The 27565-nt window shown below is 37.0% G+C and overlaps 1 protein-coding gene across 2 annotated transcripts; it reads right to left on the bottom strand.

Moving 5' to 3' along the window:
* Positions 1–1587: 1587 nt before the first annotated feature.
* On the bottom strand, positions 1588–23620 carry LOC140230835 (alpha-glucosidase-like). Of its 2 annotated transcripts, XM_072310976.1 has the most exons (10): positions 23228–23618; positions 20007–20186; positions 19226–19401; positions 10986–11111; positions 10489–10623; positions 9879–9994; positions 8458–8656; positions 7390–7572; positions 7005–7142; positions 1588–2056 (listed from the first exon to the last, which is right to left on the bottom strand). In XM_072310976.1, the coding sequence occupies exons 1-10, from the start codon at positions 23427–23429 to the stop codon at positions 1658–1660; spliced, it is 1854 nt and encodes a 617-aa protein (XP_072167077.1). In that variant the 5' UTR covers positions 23430–23618; the 3' UTR covers positions 1588–1657. The 2 variants fall into 2 exon arrangements, with proteins under 2 accessions (XP_072167077.1, XP_072167078.1); XM_072310977.1 differs by lacking the exon at positions 10489–10623 and having other exon boundaries at positions 23228–23620.
* Between the last annotated feature and the right edge of the window lie 3945 nt (positions 23621–27565).

Genomic DNA, 27565 nt, shown 5'->3' with positions numbered 1-27565 from the left:
CCGGCGCCAGCCGGCCAGCTAGCTATCTCTGGCGCTGGCAGCGATCGACGCAACTGGCTTTGTGACAACTAGAGTCTATTTTTTTTTCGCAAGCTAATTAAAAAAAAAATAAACAACTTACACCGACTATGAGCGAATGGGTAGATGACATACGGCTGTAGCCAAAACTTGAATTTCAAGGTAAATATCGGTACGATCCGTGAATGTTTGTAGACTGGATTTCTTTGGCGATGACTTGGGTACTCGCGTGTAAGCCCCTATATTCACATTTGTGTATTAAAAGAGAATAACAACCGCTGGCGAGAATTATTGCTAGGCGCAGGCAGACGTCTTGCTAATAAGCCTAGGCTGTTGACAAGTTAACTGATATAATTAAATACAAATAATAAATCTTGAGCTAGATATGGTGCAATAAATTGCAAGCTATCAACTAACATAACCTCTTTAGGGCACGCTTTTGCCTTTTACTCGGGAGTGTCGGGCCAGCAGGGTAGAATCTATTGACGTTAGATCTTGTCTAGAAATCTAGGCAAGAGTCCAGACTAGATGTAGACCTATTGACTTCTAGAACCCTACATCCCATATCATTTTCGGTCGTCGATAACTTCAGGCAAGCCTAACTAAGTAAACCAAACGGAATATAAATCTAGGCGTTTCTAGGCCGTATATGCCTAAACTTAAGTTACGACTACGACTACAACCAAAACTTCTACTGTTTTAGGTCTAAGTTTCCTTGCATAACATCTCACTAACGCCTAATACATTGTATTATAATCTACAAAAGTGATTTTTAAATCATACTTTCTTAGTATGATTATGAAACGGATGTTTGCCACCATCCATGGTTTAATATTTATAAGTATCACTTTATTATGAAAAGTTAAATTCAGAGTTCCAGGCCAAAATTGAATAGGCCTATGGTCAATTCAGTGCTGAACATTGAAGAAGTGAAAACAATATTAGAATTTAACGCATCTTGAAACATTTTATTTAGCTGTAGTGTAGGCTGTAAAATGTTTGTCATAATAATAAAGTCTAGCCGAGAAGTGTATTCTAACTTTGGCAAGTAGGACACCAAGGATAAAAAAAAAGTGAATTTTCAAATTCTTTGATCTAAACTTGTCTTCTAAGATGAACAACATATTTTACGAATAATACATTATGCAGTGATAACCTAATTAAACGGAGAATCTAGTAGACATAGTTTGTTTCGATATCTCTAAATTTTTATACCGTTGTAGTTCACGTAATTGTCTTTAATTTTGCCTTAATTTATCATGCGTCAGCCGCTGAATGACTTTTCCACAGTGAGTAAACAATCACAATATTAGCGCGGCGCCGGCGGTCGCCGGCCGCGGCGCAGCAGCCGCGCCCGGCTAACTATGCGCGATGGGTACGCTAGGCTGCTGAGCTGCAAGTGCAACTCGCTGGGTAGCTAGCTCGCTGGGAGCCCCCGTTGGCCGCGGTGGTTGGCCCCCAGTTATGGCGACCGTTATAGCGCTAGCGGCGGTAGGTGAATAGGTCATCGAAATTGAATCGGTCTATAGGCTAAGTAGTTGTAAATATGATCCCTTTTACAATATTTATGAACTGCCGAGTAAACACACTTTTGAACAACCTTGATAAGTGTAAATTAAAAGTGATGAGATGTGTTCAGCTATAGCTCTGTCTTGATGTTGGTGATACTTCCAAGGCGGATGACCAAAGCTTCACCTTGCCGAAGTTCCACCTTGTCCAAGCTGATAAGATCGCCGTTCCGATCCATATTTGAGCTGATCTCCACTACTCCCTGACGTTCGCTTGGTGTTAATCCGTTTGCACCAAGTTCTTTGACGAAGTCACTAACCAAAGTCCCATTTTGACCAAAGTGGATTGCAACAAGATAGGAGGACTCCTTCTCATTGACCTCATCCTCTGGCACGCGGAGGAAGGAGAACAAGTTCTCATCGACGAGTGCATACTTCATGGTATTTGTTTGGAAGGCAGACTTCGTCTTACGAATATGAGCTAGTGATTTGTACAGCTGAAGCATCGATGTTGGATTTTGAAGTTGAGACTACACGGAGAAAATGATATAAGTCAGGGTATTATCATTGTATACCCCTCCCTGTGAGTGATTAAATGACGAATTTAATTTCCAGGATGACGACGGCATGTTTAATTCATTAAGACCCCCTCTTGCAAAAACGACACACCGTCATAATTAATCCAACACATTGGTTCTCTTTTTAGAATGTAGTTGTTTTTTTAAAAGGTTCAACTGGCATGTGAAATGAATAATGATTTTACAATGACCTGACTCGAATTGCCCCCTCTATATACAAATGTTAAACAATTGAAACATAAAGTGAAGAGATTCTCAGAGAATACGCTTGCTATGCTACACATAAATAATAATTATTAGTATAATAAAGTATCGCTAAAATTTTTGATGGAATGCAGATATGTTTAGATAATCACACGAGCGGAAACATGATTATCCCCATCCATGATTATATTCTGGGCCGGCGGAAGGGCGGGGGAACTCACCCCCCCCCCCCCCCACCCTCCACACACACACACTTTTTTTGCACCCGTACATAGGAATACATAGGGTGTCACCACTTTGGTTCCCCCCTCACACACACACACACACACACACACACACTTTGTTTTTACCCCGGAAGTGGCACTAGAAAAGAAAATTTAATAGAATGAAACCTTTGAGCGCTGTAAGACATTTTTTTTTTGCGCTAAAGACCTTCTTTTTTTTTTTTCTTCTTCTTCTTCTTCTTGCTGGCTCGTGAAACCCGAAAGTGCCCTCCCCCCCCCCCCCACTTTTCAAAACGTTGCGCCGGCCATGACACTACCAGATGGTGGAGTTGTGCTATCTTTATCCCACAAATTAAAAAAAAAAAAGATATTCTAGAGTCTTTGATTTAAAGCAATCGTTCCTCAACGGAAGAAAATATACGATTGGCTACGTTAAACGTAGCCAATCGTATATTGTCTTCCCTTGTACGTTTATCTCAGACAGTCTTAAAGAGCTCTTGAATTATATCTAGGATATGTCAAAATATCCCACGTTTAATAGAAATAGAACTTTCAATCTAGTTGACTTTGATATTAAAGGGACTGTACAGTACTGGTTGAGGTGGGGATTCATGTTTTGAACATTCCTAAGTGAGATAATGAAAAGCCTCTTATGAAATATGAAAGAACATGTAATTTTAAGAAGGATTCAATGTTTATTTGATGAAAATTGGTTTTCAAATGGCTGAGATATCCAAAAAAGTGCTAATGATAAAAGGGGACATGCCACAACTTTATTAGGATCTCTTTGTTTCACCTTGTTTTTGGATATCTCGGCCATTTCAAAACCGATTTTCATCGAATAAACTTTTGATACCCCTTAGAACTGCATGCTCTTTGACATCTCGTGGTTTCTGAATATCTCGCAAAACGTTAAAAGCTAAATCCTCACCTCGACCAGAACTGTAAACACCCTTTAATGTAATGAAGATTATTACTGATGATATGTCAAATGCATTTCTTGAAACATTTTTTTTTTCAAGCCTCTTTCCCACCGATTTCTAAACACACAGCAGCTGCAAGTCTTTGTAATACTGCACCGTGCCCCTCAAGATTCTTACATTATCTTATCTGAATACTGATGTTACCTATCATATATTCATTTATATTCATTGTATTGATTTTCCGCACAAAATCGACATAAGAATACACACGGTAATAAAACAGTACTGGAATACGACTGGATTGCCCTGCTCAGCTGTGCCTCAAAAACACGCTGTTCACTCGAAGGGTCCAGAAAAATTATATAAATAGCAACACTATACATAAAAAAAAAAAAGACTGAATATCAGAAAAAAAAATATGCAGCTATAATCCTTAAAAGCAGAAAATATGAAATAAAATCACTTCTGGGAGGAAAAAAAAATATATATATACAGTAAAGATGAAAACTGTGAAGAATCTAAAAGCAGTATGTGTCGTACGAAAATGTTCTTACAAAGATATACTAGTATACAGTAGATAGCTTCAATTAACATTTTTCAACATTTGGTAACATTTTCTTCAATACATCTAGCAGTCTGATAAATACTTGTCGGAAAGTTTTAAATCTATCCAAATACCAATTCTGTTACGAGTATGTTCTTCTTCTTCTTCTTCTTCTTCTTTTGTATTTTTGTTTTATTTTTTGCTTCTACCACCAAATATGCCTAGAATAATATATATTATTGTTTTCAATTACAAAAAGTGAGGCGTTTGATGATATAAGTAACATCATCGAATGAAAGCAAACTCTTTTCTATTGCTCATCCTGTCTCACATTCACTTAATACGTCTATATCAAGTACTGCTTTTCCTGACCAGCTGAAATTTGCCAAGGTTAGTCTCCTGTAAAGGCGATAGTCTTGTATCAATAATTGTAGGCCCGTTTCTTTACTTTCGTCCTTATCACACGTCCTTGCAAAATTGATATTAACCAATAAAAAAGAGATTTTGTTTTCTCAATTTTCATAATGATTTGATTTATTTCCAATCGGATTTCGACAAGAACACAGTAGGTCCTACCATTTATGGTCTTTTGAAATTTGTTTTAAAGTCGGACACATTATAAATAATCGCTGACATCTTATAGTTATTTTCAGGGAGTTCTTCGAGGCCTTGGACACTCTCAACTATGAAATTTTGCTTCACAAGTAATCCCATTTGCCATACGTGGTAATGCATTCAAAGGCACATGATTCAAATGTTTTCTTTTAACAACAATATCCAATTACTTCCGTGTACAAGTTTCAATTCGATAAAAGTTTACAATGAATATACGAACAAACAAATTGTCCTCTTATCTTCAGAAAACTATTAAAGTACATGCCTTTTAGCAATGTTTAGTGGCGTTGCTTTAGAGAGTACGTCAGAAATTAAATTTCTAGGTGTCGCTGTCGACATAAATTGGCTTGAAGACCACATACTAGCAGTCAATATCAGTAAAGCGATTTCACGTAACACTGATATTATTAAGAGCCTTAAGTCGCACATTTCATCTTTTGCTGTTGTTGCTGATGATTTCCTTTTTTTATATCACTGAACACCCATTAAAAAAAAATTGTTCGATAAACTGCAATTATTACGAAGGAATTCTTGTGGACTCAGCCCACGTTAACATTCATATGCATTATTCTCTAAATTACAGAATTCTTAATGATTTCTTTAACTTGGGCCAATAACATGTTTAATAGCAGTGACAATTGTAATGAACCCGCACGTATTGGCGACTTCATGTTTCCAGGAAATAAATCATTTCATAACTATCCTAGTAAACAATTTAAGAACTGTCACTTATCACTCTTAAGAACTCCATTACGTCTATGTTGATTTTTTTTTTTTTTACTGTTTAAGTCCTATCGAGGCAGTGTTTCTAACTAGCACTACGACTAATGCATAACAAACTAAAGTAACTATCATTATTTTCAGATAATGAAATGCATACTTCATTAATCAGCAGAGCTTTACAGTTGCATGTGCTGAATCACCAGTCTTTCGATCGACTTTCTGGATCGTTGTTGTTTTAAGTTCTCAATAGCAGGTTGTAGGCCTTTACGATTCATGCCCTGTTTCTATGCTTTTGTATTTGTTGTTGTTTATTTCTAGATCCCTGTCTGTTATGTAATTTCCGTGTGTTTGAATTACTTTATATTTTCCCTTTGTGGATTTTATGTTGATTGCATGAGTTTTGTGCAGAAGAAGCAATCCATTTCACTGAACCTCTCCCTTTTTTTTTTCTCTTAGAACATGGATACTGTAACAAGTTTGGTGTGAAACTTTGCAAACACCCTTTCAAGTCATCAATTACCTCTAATCAAATATTGTGTATACAAGCTCTTTAGCAATTTTCTTCTGTTATATTAATATGTTCTCTTTAAGAAAAAATAACAAAATGAATCGAGTGACAGGATTACGGTATGCTGTACAAATGAAGTCGTGGCCAGGACTGCGTTCAGAAATTTGTTCAAGAACAAGGATTTATATTGTCAATTTAATTGGTATTGTTTGTGGTAGTGATCCGGTAAAGATCCTTTGTAGAGTTAATTGTTAGGACTGGCAAAAGACCTCTGCTTTCAATTATTCCATTCCACGAAGACCAAAGCGCGTTACAGTAGGGTCCTTCTATGTATTCGCGATATACTTTCAGCAGACTTTTTGTTTTTGTCCTATGCTAACAAACGTTATATTGATTATATTTTTTAAAACCCTTAGTCTTTACCTGCAGCACTTGACATTGGAGTTTATCATTCGAGCATAAAATGAATATTACAAAAGTCTGTGATATTTCTTTTCTAATCTATGATTGTATTTCAAATGATAAAAGGTACAAGTTATGTTATTTACTTGTAAGATTGTCCCCTGAGAACGATTACACATAGAGAGCATGTACTGTATTGTGTGTGTGTGTCTGTGTGTGTGTGTGTGTGTGTCTGTGTGTGTGTGTGTGTGTGTCTGTGTGTGTGTGTGTGTGTGTTCTAAACAAAAGGAAAGAATATCCCAAACATCATTCCCGGAGCTTCAAAAGAAAAACACAGCCCTTTCAAGATGACACGTGTTTTACATAATTATAACTTTATTAGTGGAAAAGTGAGCAAAGAAAATGGGATTCCAACGGGATTCGAACCCGAGACCTCCGGATTGCTAGACCGGTGCTCTACCGACTGAGCTATAGAAAGCCCTTGTGTACAAATGACTACACAGTATATGTCTGCTCCAACAAATGCGACGAGTTCATTTTTTTTTTTAACAATGTATGCCATAGAGCAGTTTATGATCTGTGTTTGTCTCAGTTTTAAGATGCGTTTAAATAAATTAATTCTGTTTTGATTACCAATCAAACCCCGGTAACAACTAATATAACTAAATGTGGTTAATATTGTTGTGTATCAATCTTCGCCATAGTCGATAACTTTAAGTTCATCTTATGAAGGCAAATTGACTGTAAAGTTACATACCTGTACATTTGTCCCAGTCATGTGATTTTCATGAACAGGCAGCCATGTTTTGTTTGCTGAGCTGAACCCAGCGTTCTTAGTTCCGTCCCACTGCATGGGGGATCTCTCGGGATCACGAGAATATTCTTTCCAGCAGCACTACCACATATGAATAAAGATGACAGACAGAGGAGCGAAGTCAGCTTGAAAATTAAGTCATGAAGTAATTTTGTCACAAAGTAATTCTATCTTTCTATAAGTCTCACGTTTGATACAATTTGCAGAAGCAGATGCTTCTAATAATGCGTTGAAAATGGTTGGTAACATGTACGCTTTACTATGTTATCTCTTGCTTAGATTAGAAATTAGAACCACCACAACTGAAAGTTGCTAATGTGCATTTTACCGGGTTGTTTTTGCCGAATGGGTCTTGCGTCTCCTCGAAGCTAACCTCGATATGCTCCATACCCAGCTCTTCCCCGTAGTATGTCGTGGGTGTACCCGGCAATAACAAGTTGAGCACGTTTGCTGCACGACAGAATTGTTGGCCAAGCCGATGACTCACCCGGAAATTGTCATGGTTACCAATCTTCAGACAGACCAAGACAGAAAATGAAGGCCAGATGAAATAATTTTAACCAGATGTTGCCCAAAGGGCATGATAGCAAACAATGCGATTTAATCGGTGAAATTTGGTGGATTCTTGTGCATAATTGATTCTAGTTTGCATCCAGTAGTTCTTGTTAAACAAATCACGGGCACATACTTTTCCGGTCGTCATAAGCAAAAATGAAAATTACAAATTCCATCAGCTTGATATTGACATATGTAAAGGGTAGCAATTATTCCCCCTGCTTTCTGAAAGAGGTTGGTCCATTGCTCTTTCATAATTCTAGAAAAGTGAATTTTTGTTGAATTTCCTTTATATTTTCTCTGTATTGTTGTCCACTCATACATCATATCCTGTAGTAGTCTCCTCATCCAGCGGTTCCAACAACAAAACTTTAAAAATTCATAACTTTTGCATCGATTGTGCGATTTTCCTCAAACTTTCACTCATGTGTTCTACTAATGTTGCTGCTTTCACTCAATCCACATTGCTTTTTGGGTTTAACTTCCCTTTAATTTTGGGGGTTTGGGGCCCCCTGGGGGCGCCCCCTGGGGGCCCCCTGGGTGGGGGTATGGTGCCCATTTTAACAAATTGAGTTCCTAACCACCTAGGGATGCTACCTGCCAAGTTTGAGGAAAATCGGTCTTGGGGATTTCAAGAAGAAGATGATAATGTAAAAAGACGGACGACGCACGACGGACGACCCACGACGGACGCCGGACGAAGGGCGATCGCAATAGCTCACTTGAGCCTTTGGCTCAGGTGAGCTAAAAACAGCATTAACAACGGAGACAGACATGACTGACACACATTAGTCGATGATATATATTCTGGTAGCAGCAGCAAAACAATGAGTCTCCTTACCACCCAGTTCGGCCATTTGTCTCCATCAGTAACGCGCATCCAGCTATCGACTAGCTGGTAGACCTTGGTTCCAGAAAGGTTGTCCTTATTAAGCCCGATGAGCTGAAAGTTAAACGGGTAGTCTGCTTCGGGCTCCTCATCAGTGCCGTAGTAGTCAAGAAGATTAGCAGGGCTGTCGTATGTCTCAGTCATCATAAATCTTTAACATCATCGAGGAAAAAAAAATGTTGACCATGTCGTGGATGGCACAATGTATAATGTAATGGAAAAAAAAAGACAAACAAATGCAAGTAAAACGTTTGACGCTTGAATACATGCAGAATATGATCCTTAGTTCCAAGGAATCCTAAATATCCATATTGTTGAAATCATCATTTTCTCAAGGTAATGTCGAACCCGTTTCGATTAGTGGTGAAATGAGGCACCTAAAGAAACTTGTGACGTTTGACCGTCAGAGTACCATGAAGCCATGCTAAACCCAATGAAAGTTTGTGAACTTAACATACTCGTAACTTTTCATTGATTTTTTTTTTGCAAATTTTGCCAATCGTTTGTGTTTATTCAATTGAAAACAGCTTCCTGCAAGATTCTGTCACACGCATAGTTTATGCATTATCCTAATTGTTTGTGTTTTGTGTGTTTTTATTACCACTGTATTTTGTCGATTTCTAAGCACTGTCTTGATGTTCTAAATTTGCTGAAAGAAAGAACATACCAAAAAGAAATAGATACTTCATACTCATCCTAATCAATTTTCTTAAAAAACAGTAAATGGTTATCTTTTTCATTTCATTTCATTTCATTTTTATTTCATTTCCGGCCAAAGCATACATGACAATTGCATATACACAAATTAAGTACAATGTAACTTTTGCATATCCAAATGAAATTCAAATACACGTCATTTGTTTACATTAAACAATAAACATACTTTAGTTGAAGAAATGCATGGACAAAATGTGACTGAATCATAACAAAGAAAAGATCGGAAATGGAGGGGACTGCTAAAAAAAGCCAAGCTTGTAGAATGCCGTCCCCTCGGGAGTAGTGAAAATTGTAGCAATAATGAAACGAGACAATTAGACACATTCCTCGGGAAGCAGAACATAAAACAAGTACGCACGCAACACACTATAACAATGCACTAAAACAAGCTATTAATCTTCAGAAGCAATAAGACAAAATAAGAAAGAGAACAGCGTCATTGAGAGTAGTGTGAGAAATTAGATTTCAAAGGTATAAATCCTGTAAAGGAAATCTCTCTCACTGCCTCAATTCAAGTATCATAAACGCAAGCACATATGTCTTCATTGCAGTTCTGTCAGTAGTCTAATTATGCCGCGTTTTCATTGAAGCGATATTTTACAGAAGGAACGACTTTTTTTAGTCAAAGAAAACACATAGAATGAGCTGTTACAAACCTGTAATTCGGTTCAGTGCTATAGGGCGCCATGACCTCTGACCGCCAAGATTTGATTATGATATGGTGGTCGGGTTGGTTAAAAGTAAAGTTGTGGAGAAGACTGTCGTATTGGACCTGTCGATAAGATAAGTGGACCGCTTTATCATCTAAAGGAAGAAGTGGGTGATTAATTTGCGAAGGGTTTGTCAGAAAAAAAATAGTTTAACACTTGGATTCTATGAAAATGAAATGCATAAAACAGTTACCTTCCTAAACATCCAATTCATAAATGCATGTCAGTAAAGTCACAGTTTCTACAGAGGAGCACCGTTTGTTTGTTTGTTTCATGATATATATATATATATATATATATATATATATATAATTTTTTTTTTGGGGGGGGGGCAATAATAGGAAATAGGGCGAGAGTGCATATGACATAGAAGACATAACAGATCTTAAATACCTGGACGTCTATGTTTGTTGTTGTTTTTTTTTCTTGAATTCAAAAGCGTTTAAACAGAACGAACCATCAAAGTTACAAGCACGTTCATTATGAATGAGCAAGTTTCACCTAACGTTGTAGCCTTTTTGTAAATATGTGATGGCTAAATGCTAGTAAAACATACCATTGTTTCCTCGCCCGTTGGTTTGTAATTGGGATTTAGTGGTTCGTCCCGCCAGTAGTAATCTTCTATGACATTGGCGACAGCGTCTACCCGAAGACCGTCCACCCCGCGCTCCATCCAAAATCGAACAACGTCCTGTAAACATGAATATTTCTTGGTCAGAGACTTTATGGCTTTCTTTTCCGATATCGTCTTTATACCTTTCACACCAACGTCTTACTTCTTTTCCCTTCTCGTTTACTTGTTTGTCTAAATTACTGTGATCTCGACTTTGTCATGACCATACTGGCACAACCTGACTGGGGTAGTTTCGACCTCTTATCCTGTCTTCTTCTACATTACATCCACACACACACACACACACACACACACACACACACAAAGTACATCTGTTTGGCAAATCAAATCATTGAGCTCGAAATAATTGCCAAGTTTTGCTACTGATTTGTTTTTCTTTCAATCTGAAATCGATTCGACTGAATGTTTGCAATACTTACTTTCATCTCCTCACGGACATCTTGGTTGATATAATTAAGGTCAGGCTGTTCCTTGAGAAAAGCATGCATGTAGAATTGCTGCCTCTCCTCCGCCCATTCCCATACAGATCCACCGAAGACACTCACCTGTTGTCAAGCATGTAAATCACGGATATCAACGAAGATAATTTAATTTTGGATGCAATTGTGTATATTTGTACTTAATTTGCATTTGAACTGAAAACAAAGGATAATATTTCAACTTTACATATCCATGCAGACAAAATTTTCCTCATATCTGATCATTATAATAAATTCCATGATATCTCTGTTACAAATTATGATAGCTCCCATGATAATGGGCACGAAGCATCACTATATTCTATTGCGATGTACCTTCTTTATTTCACCACTCTTGTAACACCATATTGTACACGAGTCCATCAGTGTCAGCAATACCAATATTATCACCACTACCACAACACTGCTGTGTCCCTTATATTACTTGGCGAAAAGGGTCATGTATGTAACGGTAAAAGAATTTACAATAAATTATTAAGCATTAGACAAGATTAAAACCCAGAATTTCCTGTATTAGTCACTATCCCACAAAGCTCCAAATGATGAGTGCTATAGAAGTCATAATAGTGTTCGTAACCTGTAATACAGTGTTGCTGCCATTGTCAACCACGAGTCGACATTGAATGCTTTAAAAAAAAAACTAAATTTGGTGTGTTTTGAGATGTTTTAGAATTGAAAAAAAAAAGTTTTCTGTGCATAAAGTGTGGAATGGACAGAAAGCTTCAAAACACACACCAAGACTTTCAACGGATGTCTGGACGTACAGCTATAGCTTTTATTTTGAATAAAGTATAGCTTGCAATGGATATGCCTAATCAATCCGAACGTATCATTACCACACTGGTATGGAATACCTTTAAGTCTCTATCTTTAGCATAATTTGTGTGATTTGTCTGATCTGTGAACTTCGAAAAGTACTTGGGATATGACAACACGTGCGTCATACCGTGTCCATTTCTGGCATTACGATGAGGTGTTCTATGTCAATACAAGTGGCAACCACGCACCATGAATTAAACCACATTTATATATTCTGCTTTGATTGTTTGGCAAAAACAATAGAAAATAGTTTTATAAATGCTGCTCATGCAATATGTTTCCTGTTGTTTTTGTTTACTTGTATCGTTTGCAAGCGCTATGCAGACCACAATGTGGGGTTCTAAACCGTGTAGTGCAATGCTCTATTGAAGTATCTAAAATTAATCAATTGATTTCTTTACTCTATGAAAAGTATTGGGTGGAATATTTAAAAGTTCAACTATCTTCTGAATCCAGGCTTTTTCTGAACTGTATGTGAAATTTAGGGGCAAAAATAAATATAGTCTGTGGGTCGAATCATTGTTACGAAAGAAAATAAGATCTGCTGCATATCTGATTTTACTGAATGGTTATGACTTTCATTCTAATACAACAGTAAACAGTTTTGTGTCTTTTTCTTGCAATTTCCCAGTCACTTCGAAAACAGACCTCATAGGTGACACACGAGTGACACAAAAACAGATTTTTTTTTTTTTTTACGATAACAATGAAATTTAGTCATTGTTCAACAAATCCTGTATAATATCGGTAAATGAAAGAGAGGTGCTAACTCTGCACTTCTTCTGGAAATGTTGATACCGAACGACGTCTCGCTAGTCACGTTCCAGCCATGCATCGCATAGCATACATATTACGTAAAGTTGATATGATTCGCCCTTTAGATGTTGAAGGATATTCTATATAAGATATTGTGCAATGTTATGAAAACAGTTTTGAGGTATTTTATTTAACCTGGGCAGCCTTGCAAGACAAAGAATGTCAAATACAGTGGAGGGTTACTTGTACAATTATGACAAGAAACCTTGAAAGCATTAAAAACAAAAAAAAAGATAATAGAAAAAGAAAAGCAAAGTGCTAACTATCATACATAGCAAACTGCGCTTGGTGAGGACATGGATGAATACATCTTTCTCGGACCAAAGAAATAAAAAATAAAAAATGGAAAAAAAAAAATGACAGCAAACAGTACCCCCAACCCCGCCCAGCACTTACAGCAAAATAATCAAGCCATCAACCCAGCCATTATTTACTTGCATATAACCCAACTGCAATAAATGCTGGCTCTACAGACATGTGGTAGTCTTACCCATGTATGATTTGAGATGCACCGTCACACGAATCACATTTATTTTATAAAACTCATTAGTTTTGCGGTTACTGCCAGTGGCTTGTATGTTAAATATAGGATACAGTGTCTCTGTCCTAGCGTGACTCAGATCTGATGCATAGATTTATACGAAAACCAGTCTGACTGAAGTCTGAATGTCAAAGACCCTAATTGTTACCCTGCACGCGAGTTACGCCGGAAATGATAATTTCCTTATAGATGAAAGTCGGACTGTGTTGTTGTTGTTTTTTTCTTTACCCAGCCGTATAATAAATATTACCTTAGTCCAAATAAGCAGGCCCTATATACTGAAAACAAATTTCAAATAACCAGTTTGATGGAATGGCTGCTGTGCATTATTTTAATGCACAATTTTGATAACTGAGTGTCTTGTGTGTCTGATATACAATTCCACTCAGGATCAAACAGCGAAATAACTAAAAAGGGAAAAGCACAACAACAACAACAACAACAACAAAAACACGTTACTGCAACTTTGGAGGCTGTATCTAGCCTTCCTCTGATATGATAAGCGTGCACTGTTACTACTACTTCTACTGCCACTATATTTTATTTTCTAAGAAGACGAAAGCTTAAAATAATAGAGCACAGTTTCTAATTGCTTCATCGGGTTGGAACAGTTAGTAGCCATTTCATATAAGATGCAACCAACATTATAGCCGGTCGTGCACGTACACGATAAGAACAAACATTAAAGCAGACTGAGCTCAACACAACATGCATATAGTAACCGATATAATTGTAACAATTTTGTCAAAAAAGAAATAAGCAGACGTTGTGGAGTGTGAACCCAATTAGGTTTGCTGGTTTCAAATTTAGGCATGATTTATGACAGTTTATTAGGCTTTCAAATTTGGACAATAAGATCAGTTGTATTGAATGGGTTTTGGAAAGTAGAAATTGTCTCATAGCAAATGTACCTGCCAACTGCAGAAATTTGTTTGATATGATTTGCTTTGATTTATTTATTCTCTGTATGCCATTTCTTTTTTAAAATACATCAACTTTCTGCAATTTCATTAACAAAGTACAAAATACCGGTAGTATGCTTTCAACAATTTTCATCATTTTCATCAATTATACAATACATCTGTAGTATAATTACATGAGTAACATGTTAATAATTTGCGTACCGAACGATTGCCAATAATAAGCACAACGCTTGACTGTTTGGCAACCGATAACAAATAACATTACAATTCAGAAAATCAAGAGAGTCCAACATGATGCTCGTGATCAACTCGACATACCTCTATACCTAGACACATACATACATGCATATACTGTATTTATACTAATAAATTACAGTGATGTATTCACATAATAATTGTTGCTTTTGTCATGTAAAAGTTACATTGAATGAGAAAGAGAGAGAAGGAGAAGAAGAAGACAAAAAGCTATCATCTATATACACAGCATAAATTATCATATCATATTACGCCATATCATATTACAATAAGAAATATAATTATATGGTAGGATGAGTGCATTATAAAGCATAATCAAAATATCAAAAGATAAACAATGTTTGAGTTTATATAATATTCCAACATTACGAGCAATAGGAGATGAAATTTATTTCACATGATCATTCCAAGTAAGAGTTTCATTAATTATAATTCCAAGGAATTTAGTGGATGTTGTCCTCTCAAGAGGAATACCATCTATTTTCAGAATACATTCAGTATCACTACAAATCAGTTTCCTTGGATGTTTGAAGTGTATATAATTCGTTTTTTGTAGATTCAAAGATAAGATATTACTTTTGAATCACTGTGACAATTTTGGTAATTCACTATTTTTAGATCTAATAAGACATTGAAAATCTGAATTTGAGAGAAATACATTGGTATCATCAGCAAAAATAACGTATTTTAATAAACTTGATGCATTCGGTAAATCATTGACATTATAACAAAAATAATAATGGCCCAAGGATTGATCCTTGTGGTACGCCGCATTTGATCAACAATGTTTCCGATTTACAGAAATCAAAACATGTAAATTGCTTTCGATCATTTAAATAACTTGCGATCAGTTTCAGAGCAGTTCCTCTTATACAATAAAAATGTAGCTTTAATAGCGAATAGAATGGTCAAGAGTATCAAATGCCTTGCTTAAGTCCATGAAGACACCAATAACATGCTTTCGGTCAGCTAAGGCATTTGATACTCGATCATACAATTGTGCAAGCGCCAGGTCAGTTGAATGTGATTTCCTGAACCCATACTGATCAGGATTCAAAATATTGTGTTTGGTTAAAAAAAAACTATCTAATCTATTATATAAAATTCTTTCAAGTATTTTAGAAAAGGTAGGTATCAAAGGAATTGGTCGGTAATTAGTAATATTCGAGGAATCTCTTTTACACACAGGAATAACTTTTCCTATCTTAATATAAAGATAATAAAGAGAGATTGAAGATATGAGAGAGGGGGATAATAATCGATCCGATGATTTGTTTCAGTGAAATAGCGCTGATTTCATCATAACCAGTAGAATGTGTTGATTTCAAAGATGATGTTATATGCATAATTTCTATATAGTCAGTAGGCTTTAAAAAAAGTGAATAATTACACGGATTATAAAGATATTGACGAAAATTGGTTCCATGGCTATTAACTTTTTAGCCTGATTGGGACCAATTTTTACAACAAAAAAAAAAACTCATTAAAAGCATTAACTATATTTTGTGGAGATTTAACACAATGATCATTAAAATTGAATATTTTGGGAATAATTTTCTGCTTATTATTCCCTAATATTTCTTTCACAATTTTACATGTGGAAGACATTTTTCCTTGTGCATTCTCAAATTGATTTTTATAATACAATCTGCGCGACGTTCGCATTATTGTTGTCAGTTTATTTCTATACCGTTTATATTTATATACATTTTCGTCAGAATGATCATTTGATTGCAACTTATATAATTCATTTCTCTTTGATATCGATTGCAAAATACCTCTTGTAATCCATGGACTTCTTATTTTTTTACTTCCTGTTTGTTTGTGTCGCAATGGGATATTCTCATCAAAATGATAATAAAACTTATTCCAAAATAATTCATATGCTTTATCCACACCATCAAAAGCAAGTACGTCGTCCCAGTTTTCTGATGATAAAGCCTCATTCAGGCGGTTGATATTTTCCGTTGTGAACCTACGTAATTTTGCCTTATTTGTTTTCTTGGAATATCTTTGTAGAAATAAGATACAAAAAATGGGGAGATGATCCGAGATCTCACTATAAAGAATACCGGATTGACTTTGCGCTACATTTGTATTTATGAATATATTATCAATTAAAGATAATGATTGCGCATTAATCCTTGTCGGCACAATGAAAAAAATTAGACTGAAGTATTGTGCAAAATCTTTGTGAGTTGTTATTTTCAGATAATAAATCAATATTAAAGTCACCCATTACACATGCTTTCTTATTACTGGTACTAATTTTAGATAATATAATTTCAAAGTCATCAAGAAATGAGTCCACACTTACATCTGGCGGTGGGTAAATAACTACAACAGTTATATTCTTTCCATTTGGAATTTCAATTTCGACAGATAAAATCTCAGCGTTACAGTTTACAAAGGATAAATTATGCCGTACAGTAAATGAGTATTCATTTGCAACGTACAGTGCTACGCCGCCTCCACGACGGTTTGCTCTATCAATGCGAATCAAAGAGTAGCCGTCAATATCAAATATCGGTGGAGATTTGTCATTCAACCAGGTTTCACTTACACCAATAAATGAGAAATTAAAGTTGAGAGATGATAACAAATTGGTTACAATATCATAATTTTTGGGCAAGCTGCGAGCGTTGATATGTAGAAAACTTAAATCGGAGTTAGATTGGGCATGTTGGCACTGTGAAGCAGTGTACATACGGGTGTTTAATTCTTCGGGCAAGAAATATTTACAGTTTATTACATAATATGATATATCAGTTTCTTCTTCAAAATTCATTCAATGTCACTGGTATAATATCCAAACATGACGCAGTATGAGATACACAAGGCTAAGCGATTGGCTTGATTGGCGAGACAAATGGCATGGAAGCAGAAGAAAGAGAAGGGACGAGCATCATGAGGAAACTTACGAATTACGATTACTACGAATACAAAAACAGTGAACATAAACAGAGAGTACGATAAACCGATCCTCTCCGATCAGCATTTCATTAGTTCATATTTACAGGGAAAGACAGATAGAGAGAGGGGGGGGGGAAGAATAATGGGGAGATGGGGAGAAGGAAGAACATGTGAGAGAAGAATGCCACAATTCAGAGTATGTCAATCTGTCACTTACGAATACCGTGCACTTGCAACTCTCCATTATCATTGTTAAGAGAACGTGTTATGCAACGGACAGCTCCCTCCATTGATGCACAAGCAAAAGAAAAAGAACGTGGTCGATGTAGACTTTGTAGACTGCACTGACGAATGAAGCAAAATGGCGTTCTTAAAGGTACAATAAGCAAATCAGAACACATGCGGAAGACCACCAGAATTACGCCATTTTCCTGCGAAGAAACGGAATTTTGTCCCCTGGACTTGTTTCGACCACCTTCATTTCTCATCTCGGTCAGCCCTGGTGAGGTCGTCCGTGATGTAGAAGTTCTCCTTGTCAAGCTTTTTTTCGCGCATTTTTCATGATGTCCACCTTCTCTCTGTAGGACAACACTTTCACCAGAATGTGCCGTGGCTTCTCTCCTCTCTTTCCGTCTCGATGGGCTCGCTCTACCTAGACATCCATCTTGAAGTGCTGCTTGATGACTTTCTCGACAATGTCGACGCAGTCTTCGCGCTCATCCTTTGCAGCCTCCTCTATCCCGACGATTCTGAAGTTGTTCCGACGTGAAAATCGCTCGGCCTTGTTTGCTTCAGCGTTGTGGCGTGCAATTTCTCCTCTCATTTTTTCTATGTCACACTCCATTTTTTCCAATTTCTTTTCCAGAGTAGCGTTTTTCTTTTCCAGGTCGTCCACACGCTGGCCTTCAAATTCGATGGCTCGCTCTACCCTCTTGATGCTTTCGAGAAGCGAGTCCACTGCCTTTTGGATCATATCATGTTCAAATTTGCGTGATGCCTCTTTAAGGTACGCAGCAAGCGTTGCCGTGGTGAGCACGGCGTCAGGGGCAGTGGGTTTCGTCCGGGCATCTGGGGGTGCAGAAGTGGCACCAATGGGTAGGCCTAAGTTGGTGTCCTCCATGTCGCTGTCAGTGTCGTCTTTTTACTCCTTTTACCAAGTTGTCTCTTGGGTCTGCAGCTCATATTCCTCGTAGGTTGTATGCTGCAGATTCAGATGTAGAAATTTTCTAGGAGCTCGTCAAGGATAGAGGCATATGCTGCTCAAAACTGCCTATCTGATACGGAGAGGATCGTATAACGTGCTGAACTAGTGCGGCGCCATCTTTTTAAAGCATTTTTTTTTCTTTTTAAAATAATATGAATTATATGTAAAGCATCTAGCTTGTTAAAGAGCTGTGACACCGTATCAATACTGGCAATGATGAATTAATTGTCATATTCTGCCTAATGAGCTTACAGTAAGTGTCAAAAACTGAGAGAAAGATGCAGTACAGTTGTACCCAACGCAAACTGGATAACGCATCATTTACGACACAGCCACATTTTCTTTTGTAAACATTGAATGGTGTATTTCATAATGAAATAACAAAAATATGATGACAACTCAGAAAAAGAGAAAAAATCAGAAAATATTGACAAAACACATCAAAGCATAACCGCTTATTTACTTTTTTTCAAATTCTTTGTAAAAGGTCATCATTGGCCATAGTGTTTCATGGTATTGGTTTGGAAATAGATAGTCAAGAGGTAGGGTAAAAGACCTCTCTTATTAGTATACTTTGAACTCCTTTATTATACATTTGCTTGCGGCTTTTCTTTCACATTCTCTTCTTAATTTATTTAAGTAAGAGGGGTTGAGTTACTATTAATATTTATATCTATTGGACATGTGCCTTTTGTCTGTGGAGACTTACCCAATTGTTTGGCAGACATTCTTTAGGTTCCAAAAAGACACATCCCGCCTTTGGATCGGCCCACACGTAGTAGTCACGATAAGGGTTGCGGTAATCTCTAGTTTTCCTGCTCTCAATGAACCAAGGATGTTTGTCACTGGAGTGATTAGGAACAAAGTCCATGATCACCTTAAGACCTGTAGATATATGTAGATGTATAGATATTGCTTCTTTTAGATGTACAGTTTAAATAAGACTGAAAGTATAAAATAAAAGATAACTTGACATCTCGTAACATTTTGTAAAAAAAAACGGTGGCCCACACTGTTGTTCTTCTTCTTCTTGTTTTAAGATTTGTAATGATGAGACATATTCTCTTCCTGCCTCATTTTTGTCCCGTATTATTTAGACATAGGCTGTAGTTATACAGCCGCTGTGACTAGTGACATTGTGATATTTGAATAGACTGAATAATGTTCCCTTTTGTACATTTGTTTGTCCTCTACTAATGGTAATATGGAAGGAGGATAAAGAAATATAACGAGAGACAGCGAGCATATTTGATAATCATGCAAACAGGATGGGAAAGAAGGGATATTTGGAGTAAAAATTTGTTAAACAGATTTCTAGAACAAAGATATTCATTAGGCCTTTACTTCTTAAAAGAATAATCTCTGCTAAACTTAGTTCATGTATAAGATATGTACACAAATCCACATTTACATCATTTGTGCGTGTCAATACAGAGAGAGGTAAAGAGATATTGAAGCATAAAATATCGTAGACCCAGAGTTTAACGGACCGAGACTGTGTGCCTCCTTCACCAATTCATCGAAGTCAGAGAGGGTTCCAAAAACAGGATCGATGTCCTTGAAGTCACTGATATCGTAGCCAAAGTCGGCAAAAGGTGACCGATATACTGGACTGATCCATATTGCTCCGACGTGAATATCAACAAAATATTGAAGTCGGCTTGTGATACCTGCATTGGAGATATTTTACCTCTCATTACTAATGTGAACTTGTACATGATAATTGTGCGAATACCTAATGCAGTATTGGAGCTAGTGGTTACTTGCATTATGGGCATTATTTACATGCATTGGCATAATGAAAGGCAGACAAGGGAATATGCGCAATTCAAAGATAACAATTTCAAGTTCAATAACTTTACCTTCATATTCACAAAAAAGTATCAATGGCTCTGACATTTTCTTATTCATAATACACATTTGTTTCAAATTAGATGGTACAATAGAAACAATAGAGCATCATTTCATATACAATCTTTTATCTACCTTCCCCCCCTTCCACCACGTTGCAAAATCAGTCTACAGACCGCACCATATAAATATGAAACGAGCTTGTAAGAATGCTTTGATAACTTTTTGTTTACCATCTCGTCATTCCATAAGCTGCTTTGTCTAACGATATTAACTCAAAAAAGCACCCAACACCTCTCTATGAAACAGGGTACAATGCACCATCCGTCAGCTTCTTTTGCAGTGGACATAATACAATAAAGCATTGGTTCACCGCCATTTCTTTTAAGTAATAGGCTCTACCTAAATAAAGTTATGTGATTGGAAGCATGTCTGCCAAAAATCTTGTTATCCATTAAATCTTCAAAGCATCGAAAAAGCAGTTAAGCAATACATGTTTCCACGGTCAACGTCTTGTGCCATCGAACAATGAAAATATCGATCGGCGGCAAGGAATGAATAGAGCGTGTGCTGATGGGCCCACAAACTCTTTTGTATTTACATAAAAGACGCACCTGAATTGGGTCATCAAATCAAATATCTTCTGAGCTCAACCTCGATCGCTATGCACATCTTCATGCGAATTTTACAGCAAAATAAGTACACACTACTAACAGTGGAGAAAAGGCAATTGATACTGCGATACACACATTTTTCATACTGAAAGAAAACAGATATTGACAGAATAAAAAAAAAAATATCTTTCCATTAAAGCCATTTTCTGGGCAGTACAACACAAATTAATACGAATTTAAGTCACAAATATAGGTACCTTCTACATTTTGGGTACCTGCAAGTTCCCGTATATCAGTTGACGCTATACGGGAAACTGGTAAAACATGTACCCGTAAGGAACAGGTTAACATAAATTATTTTTCCATTCAATATAAAACCATTTAAGACACAGTCTAACTCTTTAAGTATGCGACTTGGTGTTGACAGTATACGGAGCCACAATAGACAAACTATGATAATAATTATAGGAAAAGAGATGAGATACTTGATCAGCTGTCACACCATGCAACAAATGACGTCATCACGACCGTGTGGCAACTGATCACTCTCTCATCAAAGTCTTCCATGCCATAACATTCATCGAACTGAGATTTTGTAAGTTAAGTCGTCGACACGCCATACGATCAAGGATTCTTGAAGAGTATAGGCCTACCAGTCCCCATGAGTCGGGCTTTGCACAAGGAGAGATAGCTTTGTGTTAACATTAAACTACAGAATTATCTTCAGCAGTATGGAAACCGTCTCAAGGAAACTTCTCAACAATACTGTGTTGGTATTTTATTTAGTCGTTTGGCCATTAAAAACAAACATCTAAAATTTGTACATTATTTACAAAACAAACTGCCACCCAAAGAGAGAGAGGAGAGAGAGAGAGAGAGAGAGGAGAGAAAAAAGTTGGAAGAGAAGAAAACATGTGCGCCTGGGTTTCCAGTCCTAAATGCAACATTTTAGATCGCCGTAAAAGCATGTAAGACTTAACCTTCGTCTGGCTGCATTATCTAGTTCCCTTTTTAGGCACGTATGCGTCAATGAATCTGTTCATTTGAAAATATGAATCTTAGCCTTGTGCTTAGAGTCATGAAAATATTGTAAATCATAATCATAATAATAATAATAAAGGACATTTGAATTGCGCAGCTACTATAGTAACATACTCTATTGTTACTGCGCATTACAAAATAACATACATAAAAGAAATTCAAACATGAAATACATTACTTCAAGAGATTACTTTTGAACCTGACCTTAAACTCAATAATCATTAATCATCACCTATTGGTAAACATCATTTCCGTTTTATACCATGACATGCATAAAAACAATGATAAAGTAATAGGACGTAGTAGGAAACTGAACAGGCACACGTTCACAGAACATTGTAGATCATCTAGTGGTAGCAGAAAGATTATTTTCGTATTGATTACTTGCTTGACTATGGATATATCACCACTGATTGCCAGTCGCCAAGGGAAGTCGGTTTTCAATTATCAAGGAATTAAAGGGACATTCCAGACGATTTTCATAATTTCACATCATGTAGTATATAAATCGACAACTCCATGTATAGATTTGTGGAATTTATTGTGGTTCTTGAGCAGAGAAACAATACCTTGAAAAACCTCAAACAAATTACACTGAACAAGGATGATGACATAGGAGGTTCACATATTTCAGAAATGTAGCAGTGTAATTCCACTGCAATACCGCTTGCTTGCGAGTTTACCTGTGTATAATCTATGCATGCCTTCTTCTTTTGTTCTGCTTCCTTGAGCCCCAACTCATGCATTATGGTGACTCTGCCATGTCATCATCCTTGTTCAGTGCAATTTGTTCTAAATTTTGAAAATATTCTTATTCTTCATCCCAGTTATCACAAATTCTGAAACTCTGTCCTCAGCATAAATGATTTATAGTTCTTCAAATGTAAAAATCTGAAAATCATCCGGAGGTCTCCTTTAACATCAGGTGCGAGTTTCGTCACTTTGTCTTCCTCTACAAATTAAATTTGTTAAGATCGCAACTGCTGATCAGCAGTTGCGATCTCAACAAATTTAAATTTGTAGAGGGAGACAAAGTGAAGAAACTCGCACCTTCACCTTCACCCCTCTGAATAATATCTTTCTTTCTTTCAAGGAGTTAACATTATGACAAATAATTTTTATTAATTTAAAAAAAAATCTCAAAATGTATATGAGTGAACTTTTAAATGACGTATAGTCACATCTTTACGGGGGGGGGGAGATACCTTTCAGATCACCGACTCCATCGCCGTTTGAGTCCATGAAAGATCTAGGGTAGATCTGGTAAATGATCGTGTCTTTCCACCACTCATTCCAACCGAATGTGCGAGCCTCAACTAGACTCACTTTCCCCGGTGTGAGATCGAGTCCACCAAACAAGAGGAGACAAAGAATAGCCAGGCTTGTTTCTTTTACACATAGAGCCATACTTAATCTCTTTCAGAGTCCGTCTGTAAGAAATGAATGGAGCAGCATCGGCTGAGAAGATGTGAAGGTCTATCTATATTGAAGGACACGGGTAACACTAAATGATTCCTGCTACTGGCAGCCGTTCAAACCATTACATCCCGACGATATTACAGCAAGGCAAATGAATACCCTGGGAGACGTATTTAGATAGAAGGAGCTGTGTCTGGGTCACGTACGGTGTGTTTGCTTGTTTCTGCTTTTTCCCCAAGTTTATTGCGTATGAGTAAATGTTTGACGGTCGACAGGTCCAAAGTATACCCATGATGTTTGCAGGCGAGCTGATCGTTCATTGCATTTCATATCTACCAAGAATAAAATTGATACCGGTAAAACGCGGACTGGAAGACCGATAAGATATAATATAACACGTTTATATCATAGATTTCCACCTTTTCTCTGATCCTGTAGACCATATTTAGTATTTGATTATATATATGTAATATTTACAAATTTAGTTTGTCTAGCGCGTGGACTGTATAGCTCCTGGGCATATAGTTCACTTAAAGGGGATGGCTAGTGACTGATCAGTGGGAATCAATGGGAATGCTGTGGGATGATTGTTCCAATCCTTGTGGGATTCATTTAAGAGTACATTATATATCTATTGTTGTGTGGAAATTATTTGCTTTATTGTGTCTTCAAGTTTTACCTTCAGGTGACGTCTTATTAGTAATCAATGCTATTTGCACCGACATTCACGGCAACTAAATCTCTATTTAAAAAAAAAAAAAATCAATGTTTATACTGTTGGAAATGATCATTTCTATAATTAAATGCTTACACAAGTATCAAATTGGACGATAAATCAAATATCAAAGTATGCCCTTTACCCTTTCAAATCAATGATATGATTGAATAAAGGTCTAGTGTTCTTTATTGTACGATAGAAGAAGTGGATAATCTGCATACAAAGGTTGCAAATATTTGTGAAATGGAATCCTGGGATCAGTCTGCCAGCTAATGTAGTGTTTAAGACGTGTAAGAGTATATTATGGTAACAATGTGAGGAAAAAAGAGGTGTATATGCCAACAATCAATTAATGAACCTTGTAGCGAGGACCGATAGTCTCGGTCTCTAAAGAAACGGAAGGGTGCTGAATGCGTGAAAACTGACCGGAGAGAGAATCTATCAAATAATCTATACCACAACTGGAACGGTATTTGAACTTTCAGCAACAAAGGACACGTTGCTGAAGACATGATCGAAATACGGGTGGCCTCTCATACGATATCCTGGCCTATCGAGAAATAAAGCATAAGGATCACCTTATAAGCAATGTGTATGTAAAATTGGAGCACAAAACGTGCATCTGAAAGACTGTGCTCACTACTTTCATAAATCAAAATTCAAAACACATACAACGAGGCACAGTAGATGGATGTAATATACTGACAGTCATGAATTTCGCATCATTTATTAATTTTGTGACGGTGCATCACAAAACCAACAACAAGTCGTACCATTTTATTTTTATGTGAGGACTAAAAAAAAGGTAAAGTGGGTTAACGAAGTAAATTTTAAGTTGTAGTTTTTTTTTTCTGAAAAAAACACTGTTCTTTCTCTACATAACTTTTAATTTTGGGATCATTAAAAGGGGGAAAAGTGTGTTTTCAGCAGTTTTTCTACAACCTTCTTTGTAGAATACAGTGTGATTAGGTATGTCTTAAAATCCTTTACACTCTCTCATTTTCAACTGTAATAACTTTTGAAAGGATAATGCTACTGCTTTAAAAATTTGCATAAATCATAGTCAGCATGTATTGATAGAGTATGCTTAATATCAGCCTTATGTTATAATCTTTTCATTGTTGTTGGTATGGTGGTCCACATCCTGTTTTTGTCCCATTCACTGCACAGCTACCGATGGCTACAACAGCTTGGGAAAGATTAAGCGCTTGATATGATGGACTCTATACTTCAGAGCCTCTTTTCTCTGTTCACACTTTTTCAGAGTGTGTGCTTTCTTTCTAATATCTAGACAGGTCAGGAGAGTCCATTTGAATTGAGTTATTAGGCCTACTTTATCTTAAAGCTTAGAGTCTACTTTTTCAGAATCTGCCCTTAAGACCTTGACTAAAAATCCATGTCTGGCGACTTTTGTTGGTTTTGTGATGCAGTGTCACATTTGACTTATAGTTATACAGCTCCAAAAGAGAGTGAAACCATAATTCACGTACAAACAAAACAAACAAACAAAACACAAAACAGCCATTGAGTGGGTGGGAGGTGTCTGTCATTATTTTCTGCAGTTTAGATAGTACACGCTTGGCATACAAGGATTGCGTAGATTGGAGCTCTGATAGCCTATCACCCTCTGTGCCACTTTCCGTGTTCGATCAATTTTGCCCCTTTGTTCATTTGTCAGATTAACGAAAATATAAAATAATGATGCCAAAGGTGACCACACTTTCAATGACAGATTGATAGAACAGGGTTAAGATGGTCCTGTCAACTTGCAACTTCTTAAGAAGTTTCCGGAGAAAAAACATCCTCTGATTTGATCTCTTTTGAATAGGCAAACAATTTTGTCTCCAGCAGAGTTTGTCGTCAACAACTGTTCCTAAATACCTATACTCGTGAACTTGTTCAATGACATCCCTATGAATCCGTAGAGGTTCGTGTCGTGCACTGTCTTTCTTGAAATCGATGATCATTTCTTTGGTCTTCTTTGAATTTAGAGAGAGGTGATGATCTTCACACCAACTGACAAAATCATTAACCTGGGATACATAGTCATCGGGTTCATTGAACAAGTACCCCGTTATCACGGGGTCATCAGCATATATCAGAATACTGCATGATGGTTTTGTGGCCGTACATTTTGTATTGTATAGTGAGAACAGAACGGGTGATAGAACACAACCCTGGGGTGCTCCTATGTTGGTTACAATCGTTTGAGACCGATGGCTTCCAGCTGTAACGGATTGAAACCTAAAGCTGAGAAAATTCTTGATACAAAGAATGAGTCTAGGATTTACGGTCATGTCTATCAGCGTGTGAACTAAACAATTCGGCGCAAACGTGTTGAATGCACTCGAGAAGTTTATAAAAACAGACCGAATGTACGACTTGCCGCGATCAAGATGTGCGTATATCTTATGGAGACAAACGAGGGTATCATCTTCGACGATTCTGTTTGAACGATATGCGAACTGATAAGGGTCTATGCATCCATGTGTCTCCTTTAACAACTCAGCGAGAAGATACCTTTCCAGACATTTCATAGTATTGGATGTTAGTGCAATAGGGCGGAAATCATTGAGCTCTTGTGCTTTATTGCCCTTAGGAATGGGAATAACAATGGATGTTTTCCATAGTTTGAGGATATTGCCAAACAGTATCCAAACAGATCTGAAATATATTACTCAGTAATAGAGCATGCTGTTGATTATAGACCTTTAACACTCTGTTGCTTATTCTGTCTGGACCAGAGGCCTTGTTTACTTTAACCCTTCCTACAATTTTTCTAACATCTTCTTCACTTACACACACCCTCATACTCTCATCAGACTGCGTGATTAATTGTTGTAGATGATGTTGCAAGTCATCATTCTCTTTCTGAATGTTATGCACTTCAAATCTACCAGAGAAGTTATTAAGTTCATCAACGAATTCCGCAGAAAAATCAAATGTTTTGTTCTTGCATTTGTATCCCATAATCATTTCCATGGCCCGCCATGCTGCACGAGTGTTGTGTTGAGAAAAGTGACATTCAAGTTTACGCTTGTAAGCCAATTAATCTCTCGGTCAATCCGTTTTTGTACTTATTCATTAAACCCCGGTCGCCAGCTGCAAATGATTGCCTCTTGAGGGTGCTGCTCTAGCGACCGCCATTGGCATTTTCTCTCCGAGTTTGACGCTTATTTTGAATCTTTTACCACAATTTCGTGTGCGTCAATATTTGTAAGTCTGTCATCATGTCTGGCTAAACTTGTGTATTCCGTGTCTTCTCGGTAGTATTCGTTTTGTGTCTTATGTCCTGTCATTTCGTGGAAAATGTTGCAAGTCCCATACTAACGGACTCAACGTGTACAACCGGTTGGAACTACTGGAACTCCGCCCGCAAGTACCGATACCACGACCCAATGGATAT

The sequence above is a fragment of the Diadema setosum genome, chromosome 7 (assembly GCF_964275005.1).
Source record: "Diadema setosum chromosome 7, eeDiaSeto1, whole genome shotgun sequence".
Taxonomy (NCBI): domain Eukaryota; kingdom Metazoa; phylum Echinodermata; class Echinoidea; order Diadematoida; family Diadematidae; genus Diadema; species Diadema setosum.
The sequence above is the reverse complement of the archived record's forward strand: the minus strand, read 5'-3'. Positions and strand labels throughout refer to the sequence as shown.

Coding starts and splice junctions, on each gene's coding strand:
- LOC140230835 (XM_072310976.1), bottom strand. CDS start 23,429: ATGGCTCTATGTGTAAAAGAAACAAGCCTGGCTATTCTTTGTCTCCTC. Junction 11,112..19,225: donor AATGTCTGCCAAACAATTGG/GTAAGTCTCCAC, acceptor GCTTGACAACAG/GTGAGTGTCTTCGGTGGATC. Junction 7,573..8,457: donor ACAAATGGCCGAACTGGGTG/GTAAGGAGACTC, acceptor GTCTGTCTGAAG/ATTGGTAACCATGACAATTT.